Source organism: Acanthopagrus latus, chromosome 5 (genome assembly GCF_904848185.1).
Source record: "Acanthopagrus latus isolate v.2019 chromosome 5, fAcaLat1.1, whole genome shotgun sequence".
Taxonomy (NCBI): domain Eukaryota; kingdom Metazoa; phylum Chordata; class Actinopteri; order Spariformes; family Sparidae; genus Acanthopagrus; species Acanthopagrus latus.
The window spans coordinates 11,906,349-11,920,124 of NC_051043.1; the positions used below are offsets into that span (position 1 = coordinate 11,906,349).

A 13,776-nucleotide genomic window follows, 5' to 3' on the forward strand; every position below is an offset into this window, starting at 1 on the left:
GTAGAAATAAAATAATAATAATAATAATAATAATAATAATAATAATAAAAAACAGAAGCTGATTTGTAAATTTTATTTAAGGACTGCCAAGGATACACTTTGTAAAATAAAAATAAAATCACATTTATATTTATTCAAACAAAATTTTAATTTCAAAAGTTAAATTATATAAGAAATAAAATTGCATATTCTTCGAGAAAAATCCCTTCATCAAAGTAACAGGTCCCTGAAAAAAGAAAGAATTAATTTTAAAAAAATGCAATTCTTTTGAAAACAAATACTAAACTCAGTGATTCAGCGACTGCACTGATGCAGCTGTTATTAGCACACCCTGATAATCCCTGTAAATTCTCATCACTGAGGCATCGGTGCCCACTGCTGATACCACCCAACTTCAAACATTCAACCATAAGAGGGCACTGTAACAATGCATTTCATATCTGTAAGATCTTACTCCCATTACTTGCTCCAGTGCTGTTAAAGCAAGCTGTATGAGCATGACAAAAGGGGTAATTCCTTCTATATGTAAGAGTTTAGTGATCTCAGTAAACCACCAGTCACACCTAATTAGAGCAGATGTCTAATCTGCCAATAAAAACTTTAAACATCAGTGTCAGTGTACTGGACCTGTAAGTACAGGGTCAGTGGAGTGGCAGCAGGATGATAGAAGGGTTTTAACATTGAACAGGTCAATTAACATTGAAACATTTACTGTGGTTGGAAAACTGAATTAATTAGTGCACTGAAAAGATGCAATATCACAGCAGCCATTCTGACTTGTCATAGTAGGAAAAGTATTAACAACATTTAAGATGACTCTGTTCTATTCAAGTGACAGTTTGAATATGATCCAGCAGGACCAGGACCCTGAAACTGAAGCAGCAAAATGGAATTCAGCCATCATTACTTTGATCAAAAACACCTGTGATTTTCCTATTGGCTACATCCAGATGTCCACCCTCTGGGCTTGCAGACAGTGCCCTCAAATACTTCAGTTGTACATACCGTGATGTGTTCACCGTCATTGTGTCAAGCCTGGGAGTGTGTGAGACCGCAAGGCATATATAAGCCACTGATAGACAGGCCTTAAGACTATGTAATAAAAATCATTTAGATAAACTCTATAATCTTTACTTCTAGATATGTATGTATTATAATGTGGTTAGTATTATTTCTAGCATACACTTTTCAAGTAAGTTTCAATAAAATAATTGTTTTACACATTTATAAGGAGTTCTATAACGTTACGTCCATATCGCAATGAACTGTGATATGTAAATCAGTGAAGTCCATTCAAGTCCACTCTGCAAGTAGACCTTTGGAAAATCTGCAGAAAGTCCATTTGAGGGCCCCTGCGGGCTGGATGAAATGTAAGTTTGGAAAACCCCTCAAGACTTGCAAACTTCCTGTGAACACAGCTGCAAAGTCTGCAAATGCGGTGAAGTCTGGACATTTGGATGCAGCCTTTGTCTTCCATGAGGAGTCTGTGCAGATTTTGCACTGTCAAATGAAAAAATTATTCAAATTCTCAATCAACTTTCAGACCTTAACATTTCTCCTGGATCAATAGTCATCACAATAATAATCATTATATGCATCAATAACAATTACACAATTCATGGTATTATAACACCTGATCTAACCTGTCTGATATTTACAGAATGTGTCATGATACAATCATTTATATGCATCAGTGTTAGTTTATTGAAATCACACCAACAAGTTAGGAAAGTTAGGTTTACTGAGCATGTGCCTCTGATAACTGATTTGATCTTCATGTATAAAAAAACCAACCTGGCAGGTTTCCACATCTGGTCGATCTGCTCTAAACATCACTCAGAAGGGTTGAGAAACCTGTTGAATTAAGAAGAAGGGAAACACATAAGCACTTTTATAGTGTTATTTTTCCTGGCTAAGGCTTCAAAATAAAGTTAAATATTAAGTTACTTAAGGACACCTCTTATACAAAGCTTCAACTTTACATACTTTTCCTTAGCCAATGCTTGTTTAACTAACCTGCAGCACATCACAGTAATTCTGTGAAGAGCATAATGGTACGGGTGTAAGAAGTATGACAAAACGACTGATTCAGCTTGAATTATCCAATCAGATAAGGAGGTACTTGTGATGACGCTCTGAATGTCTCAGATGTTTCAATCAAAGAGAGTGTTGATTGCTGATTGTATTGTATTCCTGCCCGATCATTTCATTTAACATCTGATTGTTTATTGTTTGAAGGGTCTGTCTTTAGACCTTCATATGAATGCTGCCCGTCACATTTCCAAGAGACTGATACACCTGATTTTGCATCAACTTAACATATCAACTAAATCCTGACAATGAAGGTTCTCAGTCATCCAGGCCGTAGTAATTCACACAGAACCTTGCACCAGTGTGTTTATCGTTCAGAAAGCTGGCGCTGTGGAACATAAAGAGGCATGACAGTAAACGTAACAAGGATGACGTCTGTGTGTTTTTTTCAAAGAGTTTCCCCGCTGTCTACCTGTTACCTAATCTAAACATGTATGCACTGACTTTTTATAAATCATATGGATATTGTTATAATGTGTTGTGATTGAGATACTAACCCACCAAACATCCTGGAATTATAAATCACCATCAGTACACAGGACGGTGTCTGACTCTCTCACTCACAAGGAGGGAGGCTGTTTTCTGAAACAAAGTTCACTGAAGTCTCAGTCAGGAGGGCTGATCATTGCAATGATTTTTTAATTATTATTATTATTTCTATAATTTGGTTGAGTGAAGGATCTGTTTAGTTATCACGCTGAACATCATCAGATCGACACGCCCCTGCTCCACGCAGCCAGCTTATCCATTCACACAGGCAGTCGTTCTAGTTTGATGATGGATCCGACATCCTATTCTGGATGGCTAGATGTTTTCAACAACCTGTTGAACCCAAGAACTCTGTAAGGAGACTCTCACGCAGGGTTTAAAGATGGCAACTCCGTACCAGTTAGTCAGAACTGGAGAAGCCTTTCAAATGAGAGGTGAAATGTCTACAAGAAAACTGAAACAAGACCAGTTTCCTATGATACGGCACTTAGAATAAATGTCATTAGGAAAACCTTAATGACGAAAACAACCACAATATATAAATTAATTTCTTGCTACTCTGCTTCTCCCTTTCATTGTTGTGCCCTACTGTGTCTCTTGTGCTTCCCTCTCCACCTCTTTTGTCTCTCTTTGTGTGGCGTTTGTGTGACGTGGGTCTGGCTCTTGATTCCCCACTGATTATACACATGCCTTCCATCAAGCTCATCAGCTTGGCTGCTCTGGCTCTTCATCTGCTCTTTGTCTGATCATTGTCTCCCCACTCACAAACCCAGCTTCAAGAAGATCCTGTCATTCCTCACCATGCTTCCTGCTCTCTGCATCAGCCACTTTGTCTCCATTTACTGATGCACTTGCAACCCATTCATTTCAATGGGTTATCTCCACCAATATTACACATTTAAATGTGGTTACAGTTCTTAAGAATACTACTGCATATGGGAACAAAGTAGAACCTGACCGACATGTACTTTTTGGCACCGATGTATATACCATATCTCACAAAAGTATATATATTATCAAATATATTATCTTTTCATGGGACAACACTGAAGAAATTACAAGTGGCAAAGACCACAAAGCAATTTAACGGGCCAGGTTCCACTCAGAACAGGCCTTGCCATGGTCAAGCAAAGAAGTTCAGTGCACGTGCTCAGCGTCATATTTAGAGGTTTGTCTTGGGAAAATATATGTATGAGTGCTGCCAGCATTGCTGCAGAGGTTGAAGGGGTGGGGGTGGGGGGGGCCAAACACTGTATCAAACTGGTTTGCATGGCTGTTGTCCCAGATGGAAGCCTCTTCTAAAGATGGTGCACACGGAAGCCCACAAACAGTTTGCTGAAGACAAGCATACAGAGGATATGAATTACTGGAAGCCTGTCCTGTGTTCTGATGAGACCAAGATAAACTTATTTGGTTTGGCAGAAATGTGATGCGTGTGTGGCGGCAACCAGGTGAGGAGTACAAAGACAAGTGTGTCTTGCCTACAGTCAAGCATGGAGGTGGGAGTGTCGTGCTCTGGGGCTGCATGAGTGCTGCCGGCAGTGGGGAGCTACAGTTCAATGAGGGAACCATGAATGCCAACATGTACTGTGCCATACTGAAGCAGAGCATGATCCCCTGCCTTTGGAAACAGGGCCACGCAAAATGGTGGCCACACAAAATATTGGCACTTTGGGCACAATTTGGACATTTTCACTTAGGGGTGTACTCACTTTTGTTGCCAGCAGTTTAGACATTAATGGCTGTGTGTTGAGTTGTTTTGAGGGGACAGCAAATTTACACTGTTATTCAAGCTGTACACTCACTACTTCACATTGTATCAAAGCGTCATTTCCTCAGTGTTGTCCCATGAAAATATATAGATATAATAAAATGTCTGCAGAAATGTGAGGGGTGTACTCACTTTTGTGAGATACTGTATATGAGCTGATAGACACACATTCTTTTGCAGTTATCCCTTAAAAGCTATCAACACTTGTACATGAACACATGATGGAGGCAATATATTCAAGTGTCTAAAATAACATCATTTGAAATGTAATGATTTTAAATTACCCCAAGCGTAATTTTCTGCACAAAGTTCTTTAAAAAGCCAGAGGTGTTCATATTAACCATTTTGCTGTTTGTGACTCCAGAGGAAACTGAATGTAATCTGATCAATTGCCCCCAGTAAGTAGTGTGTGTGTGTGTGTGTGTGTGTGTGTGTGTGTGTGTGTGTGTGTGTGTGTGTGTGTGTGTGTGAGAGAGAGAGAAACTTCACATGAATGCAGAAGCATAATAATAATAATAATAATAATAATAATAATAATAATAATAATAATAATAATACATAATTAACAACATACTAATTTCAGAGGGGATATAAGCTGTGGGTTATCTGAGTTTGAAATATTACCATTTGTAATCAAACTGGATTCATGTTAATTATGCCTGCAGCACAATGCCAACAAAGAAAGGATACAAAGTGCCAGGAAGCAGCTAAGGGCAGCAGACCTCTTAATGCATGTCTTCTAAACTTCAGTATTATGATAATTTGAATAAAGTCATGTTGACAATAATTTGTTGACACAAAAGAAATGGCAATTGCATATTATTCACAGCTACATAGGATACACAGCTAAGTAGTTAGCTTTCTATAAATACTTTGTGTATTAATTTTACATTAATCTACATTTTGTGTTATTAAGGCATGAAAACAAGTTTGCACACATGCATACTGCCCTTTCTGACTTTGAGCCCCTGCCCCTCTATAATCACGTGAACATCCCTGGTCAGGCAAACCATTTTTGCAAAACAGACTAAGGGCACACTCACACTAGGCAATCCGTACCATGCCCTAGCATGACTGACCAAACCCAAAGTCTACTTTGCTGGACTATTGTGAGCACTCCGTACACTGCTCAAGCACAATACACTTTCTTGGCCCTGGCATGGTTGGAGAGGTGAGCTTTGGCACAGTACTGTTGCACATGCAGGACCACAAGCATGGGGGTGCAACGTGGACATGAAGTATAATCATGCGATTACACCGCCTTGCATGATCAAGAATTCCAAGAATGCGTTTTTGAAAGGGGTGTTTATGACCAAAACAACACAGAATAAGCCACAAAAAAAATTATATTCTCTTTGTTGTCCTCTATTTTGCTGCGACCAGGCCATGATGTGATAACATATGTATAAGAGGTAACCATGCTCAGGCTGTTGTCGTGTTCCCCTCTTGAAAGTCCAATTGTCTGCAGTTCAGAATGGCTTGTATAGAATCCCATTCAAGGTTGTATATGAGACTACTGTGGATGGAGGAAAAAGGCAGATATATGTATGTGTGTATGTATGCGTGTGTGTAACAGAAAATTAATGTTACTAAACCAAACCCAGACAGACAGAGACAACTGAAAAACATCAAACCCACTGATATTCTTCTTCTTCTTCTTCTTCTTATTATTATTATTATCATCATCATTATTTCTCCTCCTTTATGTTCAAGTTCATGTTGGTTTATATCATTCTGTTGCTTTTTTTCCCTTCACATGCTGTCTCCTGCACTACGCCAACTGGCTGGACAGCGCCAGAAATTTAGCAGAAATGTAGCTGAAAAACACCAAGCATAAAATTAGAATCAATATGTGGAATGTTTAATGACTTACTGCGGTCTGATCAGGTGCTACTTGGATGATGAACTGGTATGCAGGCATCAAACAGTGTTGCAACACCAGTCTGGTCATATCTCCATCCTCTGTTACCGGTTCTGGAGGCAAAGTAAATTCATCTTCCATCTCTGACATGTTCAGCAACTGTCAGGAAAAAAAGCATGCAAGTAAAACTATATCAAAATATATCCTTCCACTATCAAATCATATGATAACTTAAAAAGTAAATCCACGACCGTTAAAATTATTTAAAAATATACACAGATCAGCCTAAACTCATCAGCCCAATGCAAGTGGCTGCTGGGAAACTGAGTCAGTTGACATGCACTACCCACCCAAACACCATGCCCTGCTACACCACAAAACTGCTCGGGAAGGGCCTGAGAAATGTGGATAAGAGCTCAAGGTGTTATCCTGGGCTCCAAATTCCCTAGATTCCAATCCAATCAAGCATCTGTGGGCCATGCCAGAACAACTCCTTTTCATTGAGGCCCTACCTCATAAGCCACACAACATCCTGGTGCACCAGAAACCATGAGATGCACAGTCTGATAGGTGCAGTGTTGGTGTTGTTCCTGGAATATCAAAATTAATCTTGCTCTAGGACCATCACAGCAGCTGGCCAAAGGAGATTTTGTTGTGTCACAGTTAAACCATCAGACGGCTGTAGCTGATTCAGAATGCTGCTGCTGCTCGAGTCCTAACAAGGACCAAAAAAGTAGATCACATCACTCCTATTCTTAGATCTTTACACTGGTTACATGTCTGTCAAATAATAGATTTCAAAATCCTTCAGTTGGTCTATAAAAGCACTGAATGATTTCGTGCCAAGTACATTTCTGTGGGGTTAGCCAAGTAATGAACTATCCAGACCTCTGAGGTCATCAGGTACACGTCTGCTTTCAGTCAAGGGTCAAAACGAAACATGGAGAAGCAGCGTTCAGTTATTATGCACCACATATCTGGAACAAAATCCCAGAAAACTGCAGGTCTGCGGCAACTCTCATTTCATATAAATCAAGGCTGAAGACCTTTCTGTTTGCTACTTTCAATTAAGCAACTATAAGGCTTTGGACTTTACTGTGACTTCTACTCTTTAGAATTTTCTCTTTTAAACCAGCTCTATTTTAGCTTCTTTTACCAATTCTGTATTTGTTTTAATGTCTCAGTTCTTGATGTCTTCCTCCTTGTGTAGAATGTGTTTTAAATGAAATTTTTAATGTCTTGATGCAAGTGTATGCCACTGAAAGCACTTTAAGGGGCCTTGGGTATGAATTGTGCTATACAAATAAACTTGCCTTGCCTTAAGTAATTCAGGTAAAAGACTAGAAAAATATGTACAAGTTACCCTTTGAAACACATGGTTAATGTTGTGACAGGTCTATTTTCACCCAAACAATGTTCTCCAAACCTAGCCAAATACAACTAAAGATATCCTGCCAAAAAGGGAGAGTCTTAGCACAAGACCAGAATGTGTGGCCTAAAGTACCTTTTGCTGTACTGCATCTGTCACAAATATTAATAACATAAGGACACATTGTTATTTTGTCTTTGGAATAATATAATTTATGGATAACATTCAACTGGTTCAATTGCAACCTTGCATTAATCCAACCTTGATTGATCCTCTCCATCCCCTCCCTCCAAAGCAAATAGAATTCCTTCTTTTATGCTTTCCTTCCATCCTTAGGTAAGTTTTCAAAATGTTTGTAATTATTCTTAAAATGTCTGACTGCAATTAATGGAAAAAAAAACGCCTCAATGAAGAGAGTATGTTTCTTTCAGCTACATGAATGATGTAAAGTTATCATATACAAGTCAACAAATGTTTTCAGACTTTACTCCCTCCAGTAAATAAAGGCTTGATCGATCTGATTGAGATATAAGAATTTTTGCTGCCTAAACCTACGGAAACAGTGGCAACTCAAAACCATAAGGACGTGAAATGGTAAGTGTCCTAAGCTAAATTAAAGCTGCAAGCAGTGATGAACGGGCCCTCGCAGTCCATGTGTGTTGGGGCATGCTGCTGTTGGGCTTGTTCACGCAACACCTTCAGCTGAGGAAACCGTTCCTTTATAATTTGGTGGCCTGCTCCCGCTGGTATTAAATAATGTACGCTGAAGTCAGAAGAACTCCCTGCAATCTACATGAAGAACAAATAATGAGAGGACTACCACTGTATTACCCTACAGACAGGTAGGTTTTGCTCAAACACTCATCGGGCCATGGAACACATGTTGATGGGACTGTATTTGGTAAATATATGCAAGACGGTCTGTTTTGAACACAATGTGCAGTAATTTGTTGTTTTAAATTTTGGGCATTTTTTAGACTATCAAAATTCTTTTGATAACATTTGTCAGGAAGGTCCACAGATGCTACATGCAAAGTTTGGTGCAAGTTTTTCAAGTTTTGTGATTTTGCAAATGGAAAGTTACGGTGAAAGTGGACGTGGCTTGCATCACATAATTCAACTGTACTTAGGGAACACGTAGTGCTACTTAACTCTTCCTCTCCACTACATTTATTTGATACATTTACTATGATATGTTATCAGGTAGGTGGGTTAGGTGGGTGGACGATCTGTGACATAACAACCATGACTAAAGATGAACAATGATAGTTTGATGTCTGATTAATGCGCACAAATTCAAATAACTTGATCGCTGGATCAGTTGACACAAATACAATGACTCTGACGTATAGCCAAGACTTAACATTTGATAACTGTATGGAAAGTAATAAAAGAAGGATTAACATGGCTCTTATTTCAGTTCCCTTCCTCTCTTCCATATGGCAGTCTGGCCAATCAGGTCAGAGGAACGATAGATGTTGTGGGCACAGATCATCTCAAAGTCCACTGCTCTCAAACCAAAACCCCTGCTTTTTTCTCCAATGGTGATGAATTTATTTCTCTCATGGGTTATTCATATTTCAGCCATTAAGCTGAGAAAAGAAGGAGCTGGCTGAATGTGCCACCATAGCAAAGCTTGAGTTACAAATACTGACCATCATCTTTGTTTGTCTTTCACATACATTTCAAACTGGACAGGTAAGGGTCATCTCCAAGGTTGCCTTGTTTACACTGTGCAATATCTTTAAAAAAAAAACAAAAAAACAATACTCACGTCATCCCCTCTCCATAGCTCATTGGTGAAGCCTTCAGTCTGACCATAAGTGATTGCATTCTTTAGGAAATCAGTCCCATCATTCTGAGAAACAGAAAATAACACTAATCTCCATCTCAGGACAAATTGCAGTGCAGTCCTTGGGAATTGGCAGAGGACACTTTCTATTCAAGTTCTGATGAGTACCATACTTACACTGTTAGTATCCTGCAAAACTGCAACAAGCAATCGAATGTATTCTGTCGCAGCTTTAAGTGTGTCCACTTTGCTGGGCTTACGGTCTGGTCGCATTAGTGGCACCATGCGTTTCAAGCGGGAGAACATGGTGTTCAAGTTCCTGATCTGCAAAGAGGTTTAATATATACACATTTGCAAACATCTTTTTAAAATTATTATTATGATATTTAATTTTCATCATCAGACCAAACAGACTGACAACTATAAACAATTTCCAACACACATACCAAACATTCAAAATCAATCAACTACAGAAACAGACTGGACAGAGATTTATACAATAAAGACATATGACAAAGAATATCCCACTCGGCCCCAGACACTTTCACATATTTCACAAAACCCATGTGTGCTGCTACGGAGCCTTTCAGGATTTATCACTGAGATGAGCACCCTAATCCATCTAGAAAAACAAGGAGCACAGATAGCCCTACATTCCTTTAGGTGTATTATCTTTGCCACTAACATACCAAAGGACTCATTTTGTTATTTACCTTAATCTATCTACCTTTAATCTATGCATAACTTTCAACTGGTTCAACTGCAAAATTGCATTATTTGAACCTTGATCAGCCCTCTCTGTCCCCTCCCTCCACAGCACCTCAGGCAACTCCTAACCAAGATCTACATCCCAGGTGGATTTGTTATATTCAGATGATACTATTTGAAAACAGTAAATAACTTTTGGGACGAGGTGTTTGGAACCAGGTTGTTGCCTCTTGAAAGCATGAAGAGAGTGTTTCTTGTGTATATGTACAATTCAGCACATTTTTTCAGACCTTCATCCCCCCCAGTGAATAATGGCTCAATGTGATTGAGATGGACCAAAATCGTTATAAAATGAATGACAGAATAATATAGAGACAGTTCAAGTGCCGGTCCACTTTTATGTGTTCACTTCTAATTTTGTGGGGGAACAAGTAAAGAGATAATAATAATAATAATAATAATAATAATAATAATAATAATAATACAGTGAGAGATCTAAAACAGTACATTTATCTTATCTTTTATTACTGATTATATGAGCTGCAACCGTTTTGTAAAGCCATGTGTCATTTTTTTAGTGCCCTGATCTGATCATAACGTCCAGTGTGCAGTTTTCTACAGGGCTCTGTACAGTAAATAAAGCCAGCACAGGTCATTTTCTGTTATTCTGAGCTCAGTCAACCTTTGACAGTTGTGTTTTGAACAGATGTATGTAACTGAAGACAAGTCGTAGCTGTCAACACCAAGTTTAGGAGAGAAATTTTAATGTTTTATTAATCAGGTAATAATACAAACTCAGAATGATTTATTTTTCTATAACTGAATAAACAAGCTGTTCTCTGAGGAGAATAGGGTCCAGAACACTCTCTGAAGCTAGAGAGGTGGCAGGGTCTGCCACATATAAACAAAGCGAAACAAAATAGTGTTGTTCTTTAAGGTGGGTTTATTTATTGAGTTTATACACTTTGTAAGTAGAGGGACCATGTAGAAACTCAAACATAATTGTCCTTCTTCAGTTTTTCCTCTTTTTTTATCCAGTTCTTTCAGTCATGAAAACAAACAGTTTGATTGTCTAATTCTCTTTGGCATAAAGATTCTGTCTCTTCTGATTGAAAATGTCTTCCCCAAAAATACACAGTGCACCGTCAAGACATGTTTGAGGAAACTCCTTACTCCCATATACAAAACTCATAAAAACACGATTTAGTTTTGTTGGCTAAAGGTCTTTTCCTCTCAGGAGGGGAGAGCCAACACCTGCCGCTTCAAGCCAACCACAGTAGCGATACCCATCTTTTCTTGGTGTTCATTATTATTATTTTTTTTTATTAATTTCCAGGGAGCACTCACCCTGAGTCGTTCCTTGGCGTTGACCAGTTCTCTTTTTTTCACGGTTTCTTGGAAGTCCTCAGCGACGACATACGAGCCGTCCTTCCCCCGCCTGAACTTCTCGATGTTGCTGTACACAGGGAGCGCAGACTCGCCCGTCAGCCGCTTCAGAATGTCGCTCATTAACTCCTCCTCTGGCACTTTCATATCAGCAAGAGACATGTGTTAAAAAGTTGCCGAGCGGTCGCCCCTAGTCACATTGTTTCCTGCGCTGAGTAATAACAAAGACAGGCGGCAGCTCCGAGTGGTCACACCTGTGTCGCGGGTTTAATCAGGCCCCGGCCGCAGCGCGAGGCCTTCCGGCGCAGGAGGCGCTGACCTCAGAGGCCCTCAGGTAAAGGCAGCGTCTGCAGGCCACAGCACCTCTGCTCGTCCTTTCTTCTAACACAAACTGTTAATTCCCTGTGTGACCTGAAGCAAAACCACGCTATATGGAAAACAAAGCTTATTAACGTGATATGTTCAACTTCCACTTTATTTATTTATATAGCACCCTTTCATACATAAATAATTAATTAAGTAAGTACAAGCATGGAGTAAAAAATACATATTCATAAAGAGTCAGGACATAACGACCGAGTGACATAAAAGAAATTAAATAAAAAAATGTTAAAAACCAAATGACTTCGTCTTTGTTTACATGCTTTTGATTAACACAGTTGCAACATAGACAGAAATACACAGGTTATGACCACTGCTAGGTAGAAATACAGGCCTGAATCTTGTTTTATGAAATATGTATTTGTCAGTAAGCATAGCCCTTTGTAAATTTGAGGTATTGGGAAAGTAGTTTGGCAGTAAGTAGGAGAAAGCACACTATATTTTGATAAATACAGTCATGTAAATCAATCAATCAATATGAAGGTTTATTAACAGTTTCCTCAAACGTGTCTTAAAGGTGCATCATTTAGTTTTCTGGGTGAGACATTTTAACCAGAAGAGAGAAGAGAAGATCTTTATGCCAAGATAAACTTTAAAAAAAAGAATTCTCTTTGTTTTCATGACTGAATAAAGTGATAAAACATAACTGACCTTAAAGGACAACACAGCTTCATACTGATTTACTTTGTTTATATGTGGCGGACCCTGCCACCTTTCTCGCTTCAAACAGTGTTCTGGGGACATTATTTTCCTCTGAGAACAGCGTGTTTATTTAGTTATGGAACAAATACATATTTCTGACCTAACTGATATAAATTACGTAGAAATGCACCACTTAAAGGATGACTGAGTTCAGAATTACATCAGAGGACCTGTGCCAGTTTTATTTGCTGTTGCTAAATCAGAGAACTTTAGAGTTTTTCTTGCTGCATAAGCTTTTCACCTCCATCACAGCCCCATCTCCCACAATCAGTGTTTGACGCCTAGTCAATAGCTCACTTTGTAGCCCTTTACTTTTAGCAGTGTTTCTGCTAATGCATTGAAGAGTTGATGCAGGGCTACATTCAACACTTCCTTGTCTTCTGTGCACTGCATATCTACCAAGTGGATCTGTAGAAGCATTGTTTTGCTCCTCTATGTTTTTCAGCTTGATGAGTTTACTGGCCTTAGTTAGCTCTAAACACTGATCACAGTTATGTTCTTTTTCTCATTCATTCCAATGTCCAGTGCTTTACAATGTGCTTCTGTTATACAAATCTCGAGCTTGTGAGACTGTGAGTGGTTGGAAAGATTCATCTGACTGTCCTCAATTTGTTCCCAATATGTCATTGTTATAACAATTTTGTTTCGCTTTGTTAGTTTACATTTTCATGCACCCAGATGCCTGTTTGAATTTATTAGGGCCAAAGCTGTTCTCTGCTCCTGGGGATAAATAATATCAGAAGATTGTTTCATGTTATCCAGGCATGATGACAAAATGTGTTCTGAGCTTGGTTATTTTCAGGCTTTCAGACAGTGGTAATGTACATAGGCGTAGTGCTGCTGGAGTGTGTGAGGAAATGAAATGTTCACAGTTTGCATAATCCATCTGACACTACTTATGGCATCTTCTCATTAGCAAAGCAGAACACTCTGCCACTCTGTGACATGTAACGAGCTGGGCACGCACAGGCATAGGTAATTTAACTTGTGTAACTGAAACCTGGAAACCTCCCAGCAGGGCGTACTTTGCAAATGCTTCACAGTTCAATATCTGTGATTTCCTCTGTCTCTGCCAATATCAAAACCTAACCTACGTCCTTACCCTGATGTCTTATTGTTTGTACCTCTATCTGTCTACATGCATATATTTAAATTAGTATTTGGCTTCTCACCAGACCATTGTGCATTATTTGGCATTGTTTGGTACATACCCAATTTTCCTGTGA

General features: G+C 39.0%; 1 protein-coding gene across 2 annotated transcripts; it reads right to left on the reverse strand.

The window, feature by feature from the left end:
- Positions 1–58: 58 nt before the first annotated feature.
- figla (folliculogenesis specific bHLH transcription factor) lies at positions 59–11,756 on the reverse strand. 2 transcript variants are annotated; one of them, XM_037096879.1, is made up of 6 exons: positions 11,429–11,755; positions 9,551–9,697; positions 9,356–9,439; positions 6,225–6,371; positions 1,795–1,854; positions 59–226 (listed from the first exon to the last, which is right to left on the reverse strand). In XM_037096879.1, exons 1-5 carry the CDS (start codon positions 11,627–11,629, stop codon positions 1,837–1,839), a joined length of 597 nt encoding a protein of 198 aa, XP_036952774.1. In that variant the 5' UTR covers positions 11,630–11,755; the 3' UTR covers positions 59–226; positions 1,795–1,836. The 2 variants fall into 2 exon arrangements, with proteins under 2 accessions (XP_036952774.1, XP_036952775.1); XM_037096880.1 differs by lacking the exon at positions 59–226 and adding an exon at positions 242–1,500 and having other exon boundaries at positions 11,429–11,756.
- Positions 11,757–13,776: the final 2,020 nt, after the last annotated feature.